The 21598-nt window shown below is 39.9% G+C and overlaps 1 protein-coding gene and 1 pseudogene across 43 annotated transcripts in view; one reads left to right on the top strand and one right to left on the bottom strand.

The window, feature by feature from the left end:
- The window catches only part of Bbx (BBX high mobility group box domain containing), a 247667-nt gene that overhangs the window by 72280 nt on the left and 153789 nt on the right, over window positions 1–21598 (bottom strand). For 32 of the 43 annotated variants that reach the window (XM_039088363.2, XM_063270545.1, XM_063270541.1 and 29 more), the window contains 3 exons: window positions 17747–17989; window positions 6967–7162; window positions 2919–2986 (listed from right to left, as the gene is read on the bottom strand). In XM_039088363.2, coding sequence (XP_038944291.1) covers window positions 2919–2986; window positions 6967–7162; window positions 17747–17989 — 507 coding nt within the window. The remainder of the gene's footprint in view (window positions 1–2918; window positions 2987–6966; window positions 7163–17746; window positions 17990–21598) is intronic. The other 11 variants (XM_063270552.1, XM_063270558.1, XM_039088366.2 and 8 more) reach the window with 1 other exon arrangement.
- On the top strand, window positions 4184–4679 carry Rpl26-ps9 (ribosomal protein L26, pseudogene 9; annotated as a pseudogene).

The following is a 21598-nucleotide window of genomic DNA, read 5'->3' as shown; positions in this document are numbered from 1 at the left end:
TAAATGTGATGATCCTGCATACTTAGAAGAATTTTCACGAAGTAAAAAATACCTTACAGGTTTTATTTAATTAATCTTTGCAGTAGTCTTGGGAGTTGCAGAAATCAGGTATTATTATTAGCTCCCCTTTGTGGAATGGAAGGCAAGGCACATGTGGCTAGATTAGAACTGTACGTTCTATCTATTTGCTCCACCAAAAGAAGCAAGCATTCAAAAGCGAGAGGCCCGGCGTCTAAGGTGCCTCCTATACAGACTACTCATCCTGGCTTTGGTTACTCAACTGAAGACGTGCCTTCTGTCATCAGTGATGATTTCCTAGCATCTTCTATGTTTCATTTTGCTTCCTTCTGTTCTAGCCAAGATGACTCTGTTGTTGCAACAGCAAATGTTGTCCTTGCCAAGAGTAATCCAACTACTTTATGCATTTTGTATTGAACCATTGTCCTTTCCACGTAACCTCTGCTTTTATTTTTAAATTCTAATTTATCTCTACATTATCTATCTATCTATCTAGCATAGATCAAGAAAAAAGTTATCTTGAAGATTACTTTTAGAAATTCTAAAACACATATTTGACTTTCCTTGTATTTTTATCTTCTAATAATTTACAGGTACTGTAAGAATAACTGCCCCTTTCACCCAGAATCTGAGGAAAAGAATATTACTTTTGTTTCTTCTGCCTTTTTATTTACTGTTCCTTTAAAGCTAAATAACAACAGAGAACACACTTAAATCTCTGAATGTTTCATTTTGGCTGGTTCACTTCTACAGCTCAAGAGGATTCTGTGTTACTGCTCAAGCAACTTCCTTTGATTTCTGGCTTACATGAGTTGCTACAATGTCCTATCGTGTCCCTCCATTTCTTCCACTGTGCAGCAGAGAGAAGCTTGCTGTGTGTCTAGGAAGGACTTACTCCGTTCCGTCTTTGTCTTACTCTGTATATCAATTTTTCTCTCCAAATCAATTACTTCTATAAAATGAAACTGTTCTTAAGAATGTATCTCAATATCGACATATGAGTACGAAGGCTATTATTTATATAGACTAAAAAACATCAAAATTATAAAACAAAATTCAACCCTGACTTCAGCTTACTGTAGTCAAGAGCAAAAGGTCTTGCCTGGCTCAGAAACAGCATATACACAAATTCCCAGTTAACAGTGCCCCGTATCTATTGGGCTAAACTGAGACCTGGAAGACAGGAAAGAGAAGTAGAAACATTGGTGCAATTTGCTCACTGACATCGCAAGAAACTAAACTGTCTAACTGTGAGGGCACACCACATAAACCAGGATACTAAGAGGCCTTGGAACCTCTACAGCAGAGCTCTATTATTTCAGATGTACTAAAGAAAATACCTGTATAGTTTAAGAAAATGTATTTCCTATATTAAATTCCACACTTGAGAAAAGCATTTTCCTTTGGATTTTATAAATGTAATGAAATCTCAGGTCAGTAAATAAACAAGCCTCCTTCCTTTTAAGACTATTTTAAAATAAAGACTCCATATCACATCGCTTTAAATGTCTTTGTGATTATATGTTTTGATGGTATAATTTCTTAAGATATTACTTTGATTAGTCAAACAAAATAGTATAAACAGATTTCACAGTAATTATTCTGATACAATAAATACGGAATTTTGGAATTGTTCTTTTATCTGAATACATATTCATCCTATTTACTTACTGAATAAATATTTACTGTGTTTATCTTATGATGATAATAAGATCATTATGACAATCTGCCTATACAGAAGTTCTGTTTAGCAAATCTGTCTAGTTGCAATAAAAAAAAATGAAGGTAGAACTCTATGGGCTCTATGAAGTGTCCTGGTCTCTAAAGTACGCTCTCCAGTGGTATTTGGACATAACACTATTTTATTTACGATTTTGCTATTTTCCTGTTTGAGTGAATCAAGGTTATTTTCAGTAATGACCAAAATATCTCTGAGATCAGGTGAGAGAACAAAAACACAAACCGTTGAATTCCTAAAGACATGACTACTGCTACAGGAACCTGCTCCTGTCCTGTTTGCTTCATAGTCTGGAGGCTCTCAAAATGCTCCCACTTCACTAGAGTTACAAGGTCCATCACTGCGGTGCTCATACCGTGTGTCTCAAAGTGCTATGTCCTTATAGGAAGCAAGAGAACTTACTAAAAAGAGCTCAAATAGTAAAGCTCTAAGCAAAGTAGAAAATGTCTCCCTTTTCTATGAGCATGGAAAAGATCTAGATGTGCTTATGTGTGCTAGAGTAAGGTGGGAACAAACCCTCATCATCGTGTCTGTGAGAAGCAGTGACGCTGACTTCCACAACCGTCCTGTGTAAGATTGCTGAAAAGTCAACTGTGTCACATCCACCTTTGGAACACTTCGACTTCTCTCTGCTCAAGAATGTGCTTTGCCTTGGTCATGAGGGTTCTGGCTCCTTTTTCTTTTCTATTTTAAAGGATGAAACAGTTTTGCAATGCTGCCATTCCAGATGTTCAAACAGGAGCTTGGAATTATTCAGATACTAGAGAGACAGTGTCATACTTTCACTGTCAGCTTCCCGCTAGCTAGTCTAAATGAGAGCATGAAACAAACAGGGGATGTGTCGAACAGAGTGAACTTATTTTAGGGTGCAATCCACATGCCCATGACAGGGACACAACACATGACAAGTGACTGTGCTGCATCTCGTACTCCCAGGTTTAAGCAAGTGCAGATTCTGCATTTGAGTTGTGCTTCAGTCCTTTGGGATCATGCATGCCACGTCTGCTACCCTCAACACAGGAGAACTTTAAACAGGTAGGGCTCTCGATGAGCTGTAGGTGATGGAACTGCAGCAGCAAGGTGAAGAGAATACAGACGTGTGTGTGCTTAAGCTGCAAAAGGAGCAGGGAGAGAGCCACGGGAGACTAAGGGCCTGGCTTACCTCTGGCGTTCCAAGAGCATGTTCTCCAGCTAGCAGCAACATGCTCAGGCCTCCCATCTGAGTAGGATCTAAAGATCAAAAGCAAATAACCAACTTAGAAGCATAAAGCACATATAACCATAAAATGTGAAAATGATTATTCAAAAAGGCAGAAATCCAAACTACCCACATATAAATTTTATGGAAAAAATTCAAAATTCTGTCTTTATATAACCTGATACACGTGTGCTTGATGCACATGCTTTAAGGAGCCTTTTTTCATTTCTCTAGTTTGCTTTTTCTGAAACAGTGTCTCATTATGAAGCACAGGCTGCCCTGGTAGCCATGACCTTCTTGCCTTAGCCTTGTAAGTGCAGGATAATAGGCATGAACCAGCACACAGGCCCTTTACATCTCTTAAATGCTACCGTTCTAGCACCGTTCCAAAACAACAATACCATTCCCTAGTTCTATAGCTGCTGACCTAACCATTTCCCAAACCCAAGGCTTCTTTCCAAGAGTGGGTGTTTGGTTAAGGTTTTTTTTTTTTTTAACGGAAGTATACTCATGCTTGTCTGCTAAGAAGTCTGAGACTGTAAATCACACGTTGTTAAAAGGGCTCTGTGAAATGAGGTCTGGTCAAAAGAATTAGGGTATCAGGGAGTACAGAACAGAGAGATTTCAAACTGGCCTCCAAATTCAAATGTGCTTTTTGAAAATAATTTCTTCAAAACTTTCAAAGTAAATGTAAAATGACAGTTATATTTTAGATATAAGTCTTCAGGGTACTCCAGCTCCTATTAAAACAACTTCAAGACTTAAGTGTATTTTGATGTATCCTGATTAGCCAATTCTTTTGCTTTAATTCTTCCCACAGTCAGTTGGTGCAGCGAGACACAAGTAAGGTGGTAGATCTCCACTCCAGGTGACATTCTCATCAGAATCCTTTATTCTCTAAAGCTGCTTCAAATGTTAACTTTTAAAGCTTCAATAGAAGAACACATGTGAAGGTACCTGTGCATCTCTGGTGCACGCAGGCCTCAAGACATGCATTTTATCTTAGAATGAGGATATCATAAGACTGCCTGAAAACATTTCTGTTTCTTCTCCTGTTTAAATGTATGCCCTGAAGTAGAGTCTGCCTTGAGAACTCATGAAGCAACTTTAACCAGACTTTGTATTTAAGTTTTTTAAAAATTGAGAAAAGGTTCTGATGTAGACAAGCATAGACACTACAGGAAGAAAAAGGAGGGGGGAGAAAAGAATAAAAGATGAAAAAATAGGAGGCTGGATTGCAGCCGCCAAAATGAAGTTCAATCCCTTCGTGACTTCTGACCAAAGCAAGAACCGCAAACGGCATTTCAATGCACCATCTCACATTCGGAGGAAGATCATGTCTTCTCCGCTTTCCAAAGAACTGAGACAGAAGTAGAATGTTCGGTCTATGCCCATTCGAAAGGACGACGAAGTTCAGGTTGTTCGAGGACACTACAAAGGCCAGCAGATTGGCAAAGTGGTCCAAGTGTACAGGAAGAAATACGTCATCTACATTGAGCGAGTCCAGCGAGAGAAGGCTAACGGCACAACTGTCCATGTGGGTATCCACCCCAGCAAGGTGGTTATCACCAGGCTAAAGCTGGACAAGGACCGCAAGAAGATCCTGGAGAGGAAAGCCAAGTCCCGGCAAGTAGGAAAGGAGAAGGGCAAATACAAGGAAGAAACGATGGAGAAGATGCAGGAGTAGAAATGTCATGCACAGTTTTTATTAAAGACTGCTTAAGTTAAAAAAAAAAGAGGCTATGAGGTAGTCAAAGAGAAAAAATATGTCACTAAATAATCCTGAGTTTAAAAAGTGCAACACTATCCCATGCAGAACACACACAGAGAACACAAATCCTGCCTAATTCAGTGAAACAAAGTTCTGCTGTGCTTAACAGACTCCGTTTAATTACGCATTAAGCTTAAGAACTATTTTTCATGATAAAATATGTACTTAAGTTTATTTAAAAGTGAAAGTCAAGGGGGAAATGAATGTAACAAAAAGTAGGAGTGTAGGGGGCTTGAGAGGGAAGCACTCTTACAGCGTCATCCATCATCCTGGGAACTAGGGCTGGGTGACAGCATTCAAAAGATACCAATGTGCAGTTCAAATACAATGACATGATAATTGAAGTTATAAACCAAATATGAGTGTGTAAGACATTTGCTATTCATCCTAAAGAGTAAGCCAAGAAACTACCACTTATAGTGCTACTTAGAACTATCAAAAATATACTCACATAATTAGCACATTTTGCCTTTATTGAGTAGGATTGTTAATAGATCAAATTCTACACATTTTTCCCTTCCTTGGAAATCAGATATTTGACAAAGTCAAGTTATTATAAATTCCAAAATGTGGGGGGCCAATGACTCAGGAGCAAATAAATAAGAATAAAACAAAATAGATTCCGTGTTAAACTGGCTTCACAATTTCCTTTGTATTTGCTAGGTTCCGAGAGCTCCACACCAGTTTTTAGTCAAAGGTAATTTAGCTGCTTTCGTCTTGTTGGAAAGGGAAATAAGATGAAATTCAAAGCAGTGATGCTGTACACAAGCTAAGAGTGAGCTCTGGTCACCAAGTCCAAACATACGACATATCAGGCCACTGTTACTGAGGCAAATGCCACCAAGGGGGGATTTCTTTCCTCTATGTTGCATCATAGAATACTGTTTTTTAAAAGCCGACCTATATATTTAAGTCTGGATTTTAGTTCTACTTTGTAAGTGAAAAGGCAGATAATTAAGGTCAGAAACATTGTTACTAAAAGACAAACTTCCTATAATTTACATATAATTATTGTCTAGTTTGTGACAAACAATTGTATTTAAAACAAAACCCTAAAAACAAAACAAAACAGAACAAACCTCTGCCCACACTAACTAGATTTAGAGCTGAGAGAAGAGCAACAGATGCTAAATGTCAGGAGACTCAGTTTAGATGTCAGTAACCCTCTCTTAGTCCGAGGTGATGCTCTTTACATCGCAGTAAGGAAAGTCCAGATTCACAGAGACTAGTAACAAATAGTCAGAAGCTAAAACTGTACAAGTGACCGCTAAGACAGGAGCAGGCCCATTTTGGGACAGACACTGGGAGCTGTTCTGGAGTTATGCTACAGACAGTGCTCTCAACCTGAAGACCTTTGTTTCCAAAGGATACTTCCCTGTGTCAAGTTTCATTTTTCTGGCATTTATACACCAACACACATAGTTTTCACATGAGCTCAAACTCAACTATGAAGGCTTACTGACCTACTGACCACTTAAAAGAATTCACACTATGGCTTAACTGCATTCCTACTAACCTTTCTATATTGTAAACAGTTTATGACTTTGAAAAGTATTTGCTTGTTTGTAACATGGTGTAGGAACTCTGGCTCAGCATGAACTCCCCAGATTTTACCTTATTCAACCTCCCAACTTCTCCCTGGAAAAATCCTTTTGATTACAGTGAAGAGGAGGGAAGGTCCAGCCTTTTGGGGGAGAATGTAAGTCTTATTTCACGGTCATAAATGCATTACCATTCCTTACCACCCAAAGAGTAACACAGCAAATGGCACCATCTGGAATTTTAAGTTTGCTCAGAGCCGACATTAATGGAGATGGGAGGCAGAGTAGGGTGGGGATTCTCTTTAAGACACATTCATTGATCCATTCTCAGATTTGGATGGATTTGCTCACATGCTTGCCTTTGGTGTATCAGAAACTTAGATAACCTACATAATCGTAGCTTTTAAATTCCCATCACGCCAGAGCTTACTCTGCTTACTACTGGGCCAAGGGCTGGGTGACAGAGAGGATAGACTCTATTTTGTTAATACAAAATTCCCTAAGGTCCTGACAAGCGCCAAATTATTGTTGACATTTCCATACTGTCACTGGCAGGAACTCACATCATAATACCTCATGATATGCTATCTATTTGCAACTGCCACAGACAAGTAGTCTCCTCAAACTTATATAATTTGTTTAAAAATGCTCGATGTATTGTTTTGTCCTTTAACAACAGGTGCAAATTGTGTAACCTCACCTGCCATTCCAAAGTTAAGCTGAGGAACTTCTTCTGTCTTTGCCTTCTTAGCGGTTGGCAAGTCTCTTGAGGAGTCAGATGGGAAGGCCCAGAGTTTCTTCCGTGGATTGACAGTGGGTGTTGGCGACTTCACGGGCTTGTTTGTGGTAGGGCACCATCTGTAGCCAGGATTTGCTTTCATAAATGCATCTTTATACTATAAATAAATGAGCAGCAGGCTTGATTAACATCCAGACTAAGAAGTTCAGCAGCATTCACCCTTCCCACCATTCAGAAAATGGTTGAGGCAAAACCACATTCCCTGACTTCAGTAGCTTTCCTTACAGAAGATGACAGCACCAAGCACAGAAACAAGGCGGAGTTATCTCACTTGTGGGATGACAATACAAGGACCAGACACTTTGGATGTTCTACTCTTTTTGTCATTTTTAACAACTTGCCTGACTTTGAGGGATTTTGTATTAGGAAAAAAGGCTCTGAGGATGGAAAGGGCTAGGCTAGAACTCTGGCCCTTCCACAGCAGACAGCAGGCAGTAAGCATAGAGCAGAGCAGTGTAATCTGAGGGCTTAAAAGACAGAACAGAGCAGCTATGCTTGGAGTCACTGTCAATGGTATGCACTGCATCTGTTTCTTCTTTTAAAGCATTAAAAATTTATGTGTATGGGGTGGTGTCTGTGCGTGTTAAACTCTGTTTATGCATATGGGCATTTGTCTGCATGTATGTTTGTGTACTACTTGCATGCCACCTATGAAGGTCAGAAGAGAGCCCTGGATACCCTGGAACTGAAGCTATAGAGGCTGTGAGCTTCCATATGGATCCTGGGAATTGGACCCCCATTCTGTGAAAGAAAAGCCAGTGCTCTTAACTACCCATTAAGTCATCTCTAACCACAGCACCTATTTCAAAGGACACATCAGTAGGCATTTCGGATCATGGGTTAATGCTAGGACCAGCAACCAGATTCTGCCCACTGGCTGACTTAATCTGCTAAGCATAGTTTTACAAAATTAAATCTGTCTCAGTGTTCTTGTAAGGCAAATGTAAACACAGTAAAATTCTCAAGCATGAGATAAAGGAACCAAGATCAAGTAGAAAGGGACCAAGGCAGACTAGCTGACCAACTTTTTGGTTATTTTTAGACATAGGGCAAAGTAGAAGAACAGTGAATATAGTATGATAAGCTGGCATCGAGATGTAACTCTGCTTAGCTACCCTTGGGCATGAACTGCAATCCCGCCATCTATGTTGTGTAACATATCTGTCAATAGTTTTAATGAGCACAAAGGACGCCACATAGGAACAAGTTATGATGTGTCATGCAGCAATACATATACACAAGTTCTATGCCTTACTTGCAAGTTTCAATCTTTACTAACAACATTTCCCATCCTTTTTTCTGTGGCTTCCTCTTTTATCCTTTTTCCTAACTCCACTAACTCTTTCCAGATATCCATTATACACTCCCACAGCTATACTAATTAAAAAACAAAGAAACAAAAACAAACAAATAATAAAAAGAAAATGTATTATATCCCATGTATTCTTCAACTCTTACTATTGGACTGTTTTATTAACATATTGTTTTAGGAGAGTTTGATTGTTTAGTCTGGTTTTGAATTCACAGTTCTCTGCTTCAGTTTCCTAAGAGGCAGGCAAACATCCCCATTACCAGCTAACACGATTCTTTTGATCTCACAAGCTAGCCTTCTAAAATGGTAATGGTGTTCAATATAAGCTCTAAATATCTTTCAGCAAGAGGTGAAAGATAGCCTTTTAAGAGAAGGCATAGGTTTCACTATAATTTATTTAATAAGTGCTATAATATAGGTAATAATATAGTATTAATAGACAATGAACAGTATTTATACCCATGCTATCTTAATTCCCTTTCTGACATTATTTTATATGCAAGATATAAATTCACCTGATACATAGGTGTTTATTTTATTTGAATTATATGAATATGTGTCTATGGATGGGTATTTGCATACTGCCCTACCACAGGCATGAAGAACCTGCAGTTACAGACAGTTGTAAGCAGCCCAATATGATGACTACTGGGAATTGAACTCTGGTCGTCCACTAGAAGACAGCAGGGACTCTTAACCACTGAGCCATCTCTTTGAGTGTCTAGTTCTTTTTTTTTTTTTTTGGTTCTTTTTTTTTTTTTTTTTCGGAGCTGGGGACCGAACCCAGGGCCTTGCGCTTCCTAGGTAAGCGCTCTACCACTGAGCTAAATCCCCAGCCCGAGTGTCTAGTTCTATTCTTAAGAATAAATAAGTAAAATGAGACACAAGGCCAGAGCCAAACAAATTTACAACAGTATGGCAGAATGAATTTGGAAGACACTACCACAGTACATTCTTATGAATGGGGAATTTACATATTAAACTGAGGCCTAGGAATAACCTTGCCTGCTGACTAAAGGTAGAAAGTGATGAATGGCAGGCAGTGGTGAAAAGCAAATAGCAGACATATGCACCGTATTGTGCTTCAGTAAAAGGCACATGGGGTAAGTGTATTAGATGAACAGTCATCTGAAGTGACCCAAGACTTTCAAACAAATTTATTAATAAATTTTTGAGAAATAAAATGATCTCTTTTTTGGTAGTTAAAATTTTCTAAGCAGAAAGCCCCAGCTGTGGAAGAGGCTGGATATCATTAATATTTGAACGTCTTGCTTCTTGACAGGGCCCTTCTCCTCTCATTCAATTTTTGGATACATTCTTCACTAGTAACACATTGCTACAAGTCACGTAGTGATCTGTTCAGTGAAAAACAAGTGTGATGGAAATTACACTGTCATCCTGATCAGTGAATCATCCATTGATGATGTTAGGTCAGCTTACATTAATTTGTGACAGTGCTGACGATAACATAAGGCTCTCACAATCACCCATATGGTTTCTTACTCTCATCTCTATGCTATGCACCTTCACTGTAGACCTGGTGAGCACTGACCAGAAGATGGACGCTTTTTAGACATTGGAGACAGAAAGCATGAATCAAGGCAGAGTCCCTCCTTTCATATTGTTCACAAGCCACAATTAACCACACAAATATTTATGTCTACACATGGTCTACAGTCCCTGCTCTGACTCAAGCATGAAAACTGGTTTTGCAATGGATCTATAATGCAGCAAGTTTCCTCTGAGTAGATAACAAGTGTGCAAGAGAAAGGCCTGGCATATGAGGGGTGCTGTAGAAAATGATAACTGACACTTTATTACGAGGGACAATACTCTGTAATTATATCACATGGATATTGTGTAGATTCTTAAACTCAATGTAATGTTCAATACACACAACATTTTTATACTTTAGTTTTCATTTGTTGCTGAAGATTAGAAAACAACATCTTAGATATGCTAGGTAAGCACTTTACCAGTGAAATAAAACATTAGAGTCCTAGTCAAGTTATATACTGATTAGAGGAGCTTAAAATGTGAATGACCAAGAACAATAACACGTAAATTCATATAAAAAACATTAAGCCAACACAACCTATGGTATGGGCAGCAAGAAAGGTCAGAGGCAAGAGCAGCATCAGAGTGTAATGACGCCCTCTATGTCCTTGGAACTTGGTAGCTCATCAATCATTTGATCTGATTCAGCTACAAGAGACAACAGAAAGGCTTAATCATTTGTTATGACAAGGTTACCAGGAAAGAAATTACAGTGGAGGCAGGGAAAGGAGTGATGCTGGAAGACTTAGTATACAGTCTGGAGCAAATCGCTAAATGTAATAACTACCATGTAGGTCAACCGTGTGGACAGAATCCATCATCACAGGAATGAAAGGGCTCAAGAGATAGGCCCCATCTATCCAGACATCCACTGCTGCTCAAGCTAGAGGTGAATGGGAAGCTCATTTATCCTCCAAGAACATCAATCACAGACTATTGATCCTAAGATTTTGATGAAAAACTCTCAAAAATAACTAGACTTTAGCTAAAATACCGATTTTTAAAATTATATAAAAATAAAAATTCACCTCATGACCCTCAACTTTCTTTCCTGCGAATTTCCAGCTGATTAAATAATCTAACTTCATATTGCTTTACAAATGGTTCCTTACTCATAGAGGCATTCGGTAATGCTGACTCTCGTTTTAGCCCTAACCATTATTGTATTTTGTTAGCAAAAATAAAAAAAGCAGCAATCTAATTGCTGCTTCTTTTGTTATTCAGTACTGTCACTAAATGCATACCCTCTGTCACAGTATTTTACTTCCTTTATATCTGACAATGACATTATTATATAACAAAAGACAATAATCTATTCTGTTAATGCTTTAAAATGCGGTCTCACACAGTAAATGCTTTTCAGATCATTACATAAGTGGAAATTTGAACTACAAAGCATTTTAATATTAATGAAAGGTTTTCTCCACTTATTTAATTTTAATTGGGTGTGGGGTCCTATCTCAATGTCCATTAGTGTTTCAAATTATTAATACAGCTTAGACCTACATAGAGTGAAAAATGGCAACCCCACTATGATTCTTGAAAAAAACATTCTACGAGACCAGTAAAGAGATTGTAGAGAAAATTATCTAAACGAGCTGTAACACACATTTTATCTTATGATCATATTCACTATGAGGAGTTGAAGGAACCCTTATTATAGTTGTTAGAGTTTTCTTTTTCCTCATCAGCAGGCACAAATTTCAACATATACCCAGGTCAAAATGCAGGGGAGAAGTGGTACTAATCTGTACATCCTCAGTTAGAAAACTTTTCCTTCGCAGAAGCCTAAACTCAGTGATGCAGTGTAAACTCATCAGAAGGACAGTGGGATGCAGTGTACACTCATCAGCAGGACAGTGGGATGCAGTGTACACTCATCAGCAGGACAGTGGGATGCAGTGTAAATTCATCAGCAGGACAGTGGGATGCAGTGTAAGCTCATCAGCAGGACAGTGGGATGCAGTGTACACTCATCAGCAGGACAGTGGGATGCAGTGTAAGCTCATCAGCAGGACAGTGGGATGCAGTGTAAGCTTATCAGCAGGACAGTGGGAGGCAGTGTACACTCATCAGCAGGACAGTGGGATGCAGTGTAAGCTCATCAGCAGGACAGTGGGATGCAGTGTACACTCATCAGCAGGACAGTGGGATGCCATGTAAGCTCATCAGCAGGACAGTGGGATGCAGAGTAAGCTCATCAGCAGGACAGTGGGATGCAGTGTACACTCATCAGCAGGACAGTGGGATGCAGTGTAAGCTCATCAGCAGGACAGTGGGATGCAGTGTACACTCATCAGAAGGACAGTGGGATGCAGTGTAAACTCATCAGCAGGACAGTGGGATGCAGTGTAAGCTCATCAGCAGGACAGTAGGATGCAGTGTAAACTCATCAACAGGACAGTGGGATGCAGAGTAAGCTCATCAGCAGGACAGTGGGATGCAGTGTACACTCATCAGAAGGACAGTGGGATGCAGTGTACACTCATCAGAAGGACAGTGGGATGCAGTGTACACTCATCAGCAGGACAGTGGGATGCAGTGTACACTCATCAGAAGGACAGTGGGATGCAGTGTACACTCATCAGAAGGACAGTGGGATGCAGTGTAAGCTCATCAGCAGGACAGTGGGATGCAGTGTAAACTCATCAGAAGGACAGTAGGATGCAGAGTAAGCTCATCAGCAGGACAGTGGGATGCAGTGTACACTTATCAGCAGGACAGTGGGATGCAGTGTACACTCATCAGCAGGACAGTGGGATGCAGTGTACACTCATCAGCAGGACAGTGGGATGCAGTGTACACTCATCAGCAGGACAGTGGGATGCCGTGTAAGCTCATCAGAAGGACAGTGGGATGCAGTGTACACTCATCAGCAGGACAGTGGGATGCAGTGTAAACTCATCAGCAGGACAGTGGGATGCAGTGTAAGCTCATCAGCAGGACAGTAGGATGCAGTGTAAACTCATCAACAGGACAGTGGGATGCAGAGTAAGCTCATCAGCAGGACAGTGGGATGCAGTGTACACTCATCAGAAGGACAGTGGGATGCAGTGTACACTCATCAGAAGGACAGTGGGATGCAGTGTACACTCATCAGCAGGACAGTGGGATGCAGTGTACACTCATCAGAAGGACAGTGGGATGCAGTGTACACTCATCAGAAGGACAGTGGGATGCAGTGTAAGCTCATCAGCAGGACAGTGGGATGCAGTGTAAACTCATCAGAAGGACAGTAGGATGCAGAGTAAGCTCATCAGCAGGACAGTGGGATGCAGTGTACACTTATCAGCAGGACAGTGGGATGCAGTGTACACTCATCAGCAGGACAGTGGGATGCAGTGTACACTCATCAGCAGGACAGTGGGATGCAGTGTACACTCATCAGCAGGACAGTGGGATGCCGTGTAAGCTCATCAGAAGGACAGTGGGATGCAGTGTACACTCATCAGCAGGACAGTGGGATGCAGTGTAAACTCATCAGCAGGACAGTGGGATGCAGTGTACACTCATCAGAAGGACAGTGGGATGCAGTGTACACTCATCAGCAGGACAGTGGGATGCAGTGTAAACTCATCAACAGGACAGTAGGATGCAGTGTAAACTCATCAGCAGGACAGTGGGATGCAGTGTACACTCATCAGAAGGACAGTGGGATGCAGTGTAAACTCATCAGCAGGACAGTGGGATGCCGTGTAAGCTCATCAGCAGGACAGTGGGATGCCGTGTAAACTCATCAGCAGGACAGTGGGATGCAGTGTACACTCATCAGCAGGACAGTGGGATGCAGTGTAAACTCATCAACAGGACAGTGGGATGCAGTGTACACTCATCAGCAGGACAGTGGGATGCAGTGTAAGCTCATCAGCAGGACAGTGGGATGCAGTGTACACTCATCAGCAGGACAGTGGGATGCAGTGTACACTCATCAGCAGGACAGTGGGATGCAGTGTACACTCATCAGCAGGACAGTGGGATGCAGTGTACACTCATCAGCAGGACAGTGGGATGCAGTGTACACTCATCAGCAGGACAGTGGGATGCAGTGTACACTCATCAGCAGGACAGTGGGATGCAGTGTACACTCATCAGCAGGACAGTGGGATGCAGTGTACACTCATCAGCAGGACAGTGGGATGCAGTGTACACTCATCAGCAGGACAGTGGGATGCAGTGTACACTCATCAGCAGGACAGTGGGATGCAGTGTACACTCATCAGCAGGACAGTGGGATGCAGTGTACACTCATCAGCAGGACAGTGGGATGCAGTGTAAACTCATCAGCAGGACAGTGGGATGCAGTGTAAACTCATCAGCAGGACAGTGGGATGCAGTGTACACTCATCAGAAGGACAGTGGGATGCAGTGTAAACTCATCAGCAGGACAGTGGGATGCCGTGTAAGCTCATCAGCAGGACAGTGGGATGCAGTGTACACTCATCAGCAGGACAGTGGGATGCAGTGTACACTCATCAGCAGGACAGTGGGATGCAGTGTACACTCATCAGCAGGACAGTGGGATGCAGTGTACACTCATCAGCAGGACAGTGGGATGCAGTGTACGCTCATCAGCAGGACAGTGGGATGCAGTGTACACTCATCAGCAGGACAGTGGGATGCAGTGTAAGCTCATCAGCAGGACAGTGGGATGCAGTGTAAGCTCATCAGCAGGACAGTGGGATGCAGAGTAAGCTCATCAGCAGGACAGTGGGATGCAGTGTACTACTTTGGTGTGAGTTATTCTTGTGAAATGTTCAAAACAGAAACAAAGCACCATTTCACGTGACAAAACAGTGAATTAGGTTTATGGTTTTGATAAAAAAATGTTTTGGGAGAAAAGTATTTCAAGTTATATATTAAATGAAAAACTTTAATGACAAAGCTAGTCAACAGTAATTCCATACTTGAAAAATTACTGTACTATTGGTTTTGTAGAAAAGACACATACCAAAAAGGAAAGCAGTGGAACTGGCTATGGCAAGTTATGTAAGAGGAAAGTTAATGTGACAATAGTAGTTCCTTTCCAATACGAATATGTTTAGGATGCAGCGGCCCTCAATTTAGGTAATTAAGAGAAAAGCCATTTCCTTAGTTTGCACTTCTCTTAAACAATAAAAAATTATAATTTCGTTAACATTTTTAACTGTGCTGACCACATGGCTCAGTGGTTAATGATGCTAGCCTGAAAGTCTGGCATTTATCACTAGAACCCACATAGGCAATGCTGTCTGTCCTCTGATCTCCATCCATGTGCATATGCAAACATGCACACTTGTGCACACACACAACTACATAAATGTGATAAAAATTAACCTTGTGACTTGATGGAGGATAACCCACTTGATGGGGGTTTGGGTAAGGGGAAAAAAAAGACTTAGTGAAGATCCATTCTCTAATGCACTAAGAATTCTGATGTATAACTCACAGGTCCACTAATCTTTTTATGAAATGCTTATATTTTCCAAAAATTGTTCACTTGGTTTAATAATTTTCTTTAAACTCTTTAACCTTTTTGATTACAAAAGAAGCAAAGAGAAAATTTTTCAACCAGTTTTTAATACCAATTAGTACTATGCATAGAGAAGGGCAACAAATTTTAGAATAGGCAGTTCATTGCCAACTGTGAGAAAAGGGAAGAGTCAAGGAAATTTCATGAATAGCAGAAAAAGAAAGGAAGGAAGGAAGAAAGGGGAGAGAGGGAGAGGGAAGGGAGGAAAGAGGGAGGGGAGAGAGGGAGTACATACTGCTACTCACTCTTTTAAAGAAATGCTTCTTTTAAAATCAGAATGAGAAAAGTACACATCACAATAATATTTTAGTTAACAAAACACCACAATGGTGGTCTCATACGATTACATCGCCTTGCTCTATATCTATTAAAAAAAAAAAAAAAAAACGGTCTCAGTTGGGTAAATTAACCATGATGTTCGCACAATAACAAAAGGGCTAAGGACATTCTAGGCTGTGTTCCTGTGGGTAAAGCAGACTAATCTCTCTAATAAAGGCAAGGATACAAATGGTAACTGATGTACAACATCCATGCCCTGTGCTGAAAAATGCGTGGATTTAGTAAAACATTCACAATTGAGGATTCAAAGTTGAACAGTTACACACGAAGTAGTTTTCAAAAGGACTTGGTCATGAAGACCAGAGGCCTTCTTTGTGTCTGAGCTTGTATCACTGGCATCCACCATAAAATCTGGAATACTGAGACTTGTTAGGCATCAGCATTCCAATTAAGGCTACCATGTTAATGATAAAGGCTTCGCCAAGTTACATGTACGTTAATGGAACTGTGAAACACTTGGTAAATAAGCTGAAAGAAAGAACCACCAGAGACCAATTGCCTGATAATGTGGGAAGTAGCAGAATCGATTAGACTTTGCAGTATAAATGAGAAAATATTTTATATGAGTAACTATAAACAAAGCAAGATGCAATGTGGGACATTCTGGTTTCCACTTGTAGGCTGCAGGGGGCTACCTAAACAGATTTCATCATAGCACCACAATGGCAAATATTGTGAAGCTAATTAAGTAATTAATAAGGGATTTCCTGTGCAAAAATAATAGTTCCTCCTTTAAAAAGTGGCCACCTATTGGGTTTGTAAATTAGCTGTATTTAAGAAAAGGCAAATACTATATTGGCAATATGCTGCATGTTATCCAAAATCAAACTCAAGTGTTTAATTATAGGAAGTGTATGCTGCTCTCCATGTGGTCTCAGATAATTGTTTACTCTATCATATAAAGCATGAGCATGAAAGGAGGTAAACCTATTTAATGAGAAAGGTTTACTGTTAATTATTTTATGCTTGTGGAAACCTATTGAAATGTTTAAAAAAATCACGTAGGTTGCTGTAATTGATTTTAAATTTTATAGATATCCAGTATAGTTAAAATTCTATCTTTAACAATTAGTAAATTCCTAAAGCCTTGTGTAGTTATTAATTACACAGCAACACTAGTCATTTACTCTGGATTCAAATTTCCCTGAATGTTTTAAAAGAAAATTTTATTATGTTGCAGGTTTCCTTATTAAACAACTCAATAAAACCACAACTGAGATGTCTAATAAAAAATATCTTGAAATTACATTATTTTATCCCCCACTGGCTCGTTTTTTTCCCCATAGAAGTTAATGGAGTAGCAGGGATTTTTTATGAATCAAGTTTTTTTGCAAGTTGAAACTCTAAGTAAATAATGTTAGAATTCTTCCTTTCAGACTTAACTACAATGACACTACTTATTCTTTACTTAGAACTAAGTCCACTCATACTTAATGTACAGAGATCTCATATTAATTCCAGACTACTGTAAAAACAAATCAAATACAGACTTCCTGAAGATACTTAGTTTTTGCTATCATTAAGGAATTCATATGCCACCTTCCCATGTGGGAATGTTTCCCACCAACTACAACTGCTCAAACATCACAGCACATCCTGTTTTACTGCCATTCATTCATGTATGGGTTTAATATCTTCATGCTACAGTACAGAAACAAGGCGCAGCATGTCTCTTACCAACTGTGTTTACTAAAACCGTTGTCCAATTTTCTCATTGTACTAATTTTTTTAAGAAAAGCTGAGACTCAAAATTATCACACTCGTACATGCACACATGTTATTTAGCATCAGAACTTTACCATTCTGTGATCAATTTAATATATTCCTGTGATATGGAAGAAAAATCTCTGCATTTGATGACAACAGAAGATGACACCATTAACTATGGCCACTGCGTATTTGTTGCCTAAGTTTTACATAACTGGTTTCCATGATTACTACCATACCTTGTCCTTATAACTTACCTCCTTGGCCATGTCTGTATATTTCTGCTTTTCCTTTGGATCAAGAACAGCCCACCAGTCAGCTAGTATCTTGGTAGCACCTCGGTTATCAAGCCTTGGGTGTTCCTGTCGGACAAGGGATCGATGGCGCTTGCAAAATAAAAGAAACGCATTCATTGGTCTCCGGGCTCGCTGCTCTGGTGACTCATCATCTTCAGTCTCACCAACATCTTGCTCTAGGCCATCCGCCTCAACAAGTTGAACCTACCACCAACCAAAGCAAAAGCCATGTGATTAACACAGCTCCAACTATTTTGATTTAATAACCAGTTTTGATTTTCAAATTTTATTTTTTTTCATAGCTCCATTTAAACATCTAACAAACTGAAAAAGTAATTTAAAAAAATCATTCATTACTCTTGGTGGTTGGTAACTAACTTAAGCAATGTTTAGTTTCCATGGCAACCTCTTCATATCTGTATTACAGCATATATTACATTGTTTTATAATTACTTACCTTTTCCTCTCTCACTAAACAGTGAGCCTTTAAGAACAAAATTCTCTTATTTACCTTTATAACTGCAGAGGCCAACTCATTATCTGGTATTAACATTTAACCAATTCCTCAGAGTGAACAAAAAATAACTTTGTGGTTTATGAGTCTAAAGATTAATGATATCCACATGAAAACACATGTATATTCACTCTTTCTACTCATTAAAAAGTAATGCCTTATAGCTCATAACATGGGAAGGAATGTTTACCATGAAAGCATACATGATAAGGAGCAAATACAGAACATTCAAGCTTTTGCAGATGCCAGAGGTAGAGCTTCTTGTATAAAGTATCAACAGAACCCTTTACATAACTGTTTTAAAGAGCTTCAGAGTACAACTTTAATCACATAAACCTTGGTCTTATCTTCCAAGATCTTATGACAATAAGGATAAATTCCCCTAGGCTTAAACAGTCAACTTTAATTTTGAGTCCTTTCTTTCCTAAGTGTTTTGTTGATTACTATTCAAGGTCTTTGAGGACTTCCATAAAGCACCAAGTCTACTCATTGCCCTTCTGAATCTGCAATTCTCAGGCTTGGTACAGCTTTGGTCAATGGTCTAGTGTCTCTCTTTTAAATCCTCCATGTAACACTTCCAGTATTACTACCAGATTAAATTGCATGAAGCACATCTGTGGTCACAGATCTCAGGAAATATCGCGAGTGCAGCATCTCTAAGACTAGAGTATATAATTCTGCAATGTTTCTCAGAAACAACACAATCATGTGTAGAAATGCAGATTACATAAGTTTGTGTTTTTCGTGTCTTGTTCTACAGTGAAAACCAAGGAGGTTCAAGGTACTCATCAGTCTGCGTTACTCATGAAGGCAGCTAATACCCAGAACTGGACTAGGCTCTCTGGAGGCCTTGTTAATAAAGGACTGCTAGGCTCTAGGCTCTGGTTCTGTGGCTCTGAAGCGGCTCCTGACCAGTGTCCAGAAAGTACTAGAACCACAGTATTTCTACTTGCTCCTTCACACAATATTTACAAGGCAGCAAGAAAAATACTGTAGAATAAATCACTTGCTTATTCCAACTTACCATGTTTTAAAAATTAGTATTAACGTATGAATGGGGTGGGAGGGGGAGTATACCCTTGACACAACATGACAACTCTGTTGAGTTGGATTTAGAATCATCATAGAAACAACATCTGGGGGCGTTTTCTAGATTAGGTTAAGTGACATGGAAAGACTGAACACAGACAATAGCATCCATTGCTCTCTGCATACTAGGAATGCCATTTGACAGCTGCCTCCTTCCTGCCACTGCTGCTATGCTCTCCTTGCTATGATGGACTACATGCCTGGAACTAACAACACACATTTCCTCATGTGGCTTTTATCAGGTGCTGTGTTGCAGTAACAAGACAAGTCCCTAATATAAATGTAGCCATGCGTAAACAGCAGTGTCAGATTTGTACTTTAAAGAAAGAGCTGCTTCTGATACCACAGATCGCGGATTCTGGGAGGAAATCATAGCAACCGAACCTTGAGAAGCCAATTAAAAGTTAACTTCCAATGTCCAGGGAAAAGAGATAATGGAAATCCAGAAAAGAGGAATATGATATAAGGACAGAGATATTATTCAAGATAGAATCAAGAGCGGTCAGTATTTAACTGGATTTGAAATTGAAAAATAACCCCATGAAGGGCAGAACAAATAGTGATGGGTAATTTGCATTTGAAGTGGTTATTGGTAGCTAGGCGGTCACCTGCCACTGGGATAATGAACTGGATATTAATGACCTAAAATTCTGAGACTAAAGGTCATATGAAGCCCAAGAAGAAGGAAGAACAAAATACTCACGGGAGGAAATATAGGGACAAAGAGTGGAGCAGGGTGAAGAAAATGTCATCTAGAAACTCTTCCACCTGGGGATCCACCCAATATGTAGCCACCAAACCCAGTCACTATTACTGATACCAAGAAGTTCTTGATGACTAGAGCCAGATATGGGTCTCTCCTGAGAGGCTCTGCCAGAGCCCTACTGATACAGATGAGGATGGTGGCAGTTAACCATTGGACTAAACAAGGGACCCCAATGGAGGAGTTAGAGAAAAGACTGAAGGAGCTGAAGGGGTTTGCAACACCACAGGAAGAACAACAATATCAACCAACCAGACCCCATCAGAGTTCCCAGGGACTAAATCACCAACTAACGAGTACACATGGCGGGACCCATGATTCCACCCACGTATGTAGCAGAGGATGGCATTGTCCAGCATCAATAGGAGGAAAAGCTCTTGGTCCTGTGAAGGCTCATTTCCCCAGTGTAGGGTAATGCCAGGGTGTTGAGGTTGGAGTGGGTGGGTGGGAATGGGAGCACCCTCACAGAAGCAGCAGGAGGGGGAGGGGCTATGGAAGAGGAAGAAAAGGAAATAACATTTGAAATATAAATACATAAAATATCCAAGAAAAATAAAATTAAAAAAAAAAGTTTGAGCAAAATCAAACAAGGTAAGCATTAACTGGAAATGCTGTAGTTGCCTTTACTCATAAAGGGAAAACAGACAAGATTTGGAGGAGAAAAGTTAGTTTTGAGCACATTCAAACCAACATTCCTAGTATACATGGATGGATGGATGGATGGATGGATGGATAGATGGATGGATGGATGGATGGATGGATGGATGGGTAGGTAGGTAGGTAGGTAGGTAGGTAGGTAGGTAGGTAGATTAGAGACAGATAGAGATAGAATAGAGAGATAGAGAAAAAAGACAGAGACAAAGATAGAGATGATAGAGATGGAGATGAGGATACAGTAGACTGAAATCTGAGTATAGAGTTCAGGATAAAAGTCCATGACGACAGAGACTAAAGGTCCAGCCTAAGAGACGGCTACTTTTGTTTAGTTTGTTGAGACAAAATTTACTACATAGCCAAAGCTAGCCTCAAAATTTACCTCATAGCCAAAGCTAGTCTCAAACTCTCACTCCTTTTGACTAAGTCCTCCAAAAGACTGAGATTACAGATATAAAACTGTTTATAGAGATTTAGGCATTAATATTCAAGGGTAATAAATGGGAATGAAGTGAAAGAAACCAGAAAAAATGGAAGTGAAGGAAACTATATAAACAGAAGAGAGCACTGTCATGGAAAGTGGAGGCAACTGCAAGGATCAAGTAATCAACAAGGCGAATGAATCAGAAAAGTCAAACGAAGGATAAAGTCAGCCATTTCCTAAAGAAGAGTGCCATGATTTGAAACTTCCCTTTCACAACTATCTTAAAATTAAACGGGCACTGAAACACGCCTCACAAACAAGTTACTGTCGACATTATGGGAGAGGGCATGTTTGGGAATGGGCTCACTG

Source organism: Rattus norvegicus, chromosome 11, assembly GCF_036323735.1.
Source record: "Rattus norvegicus strain BN/NHsdMcwi chromosome 11, GRCr8, whole genome shotgun sequence".
In the NCBI taxonomy this organism is placed as follows: Eukaryota; Metazoa; Chordata; class Mammalia; order Rodentia; family Muridae; genus Rattus; species Rattus norvegicus.
This window is presented reverse-complemented; position numbering and strand designations above follow the sequence as displayed.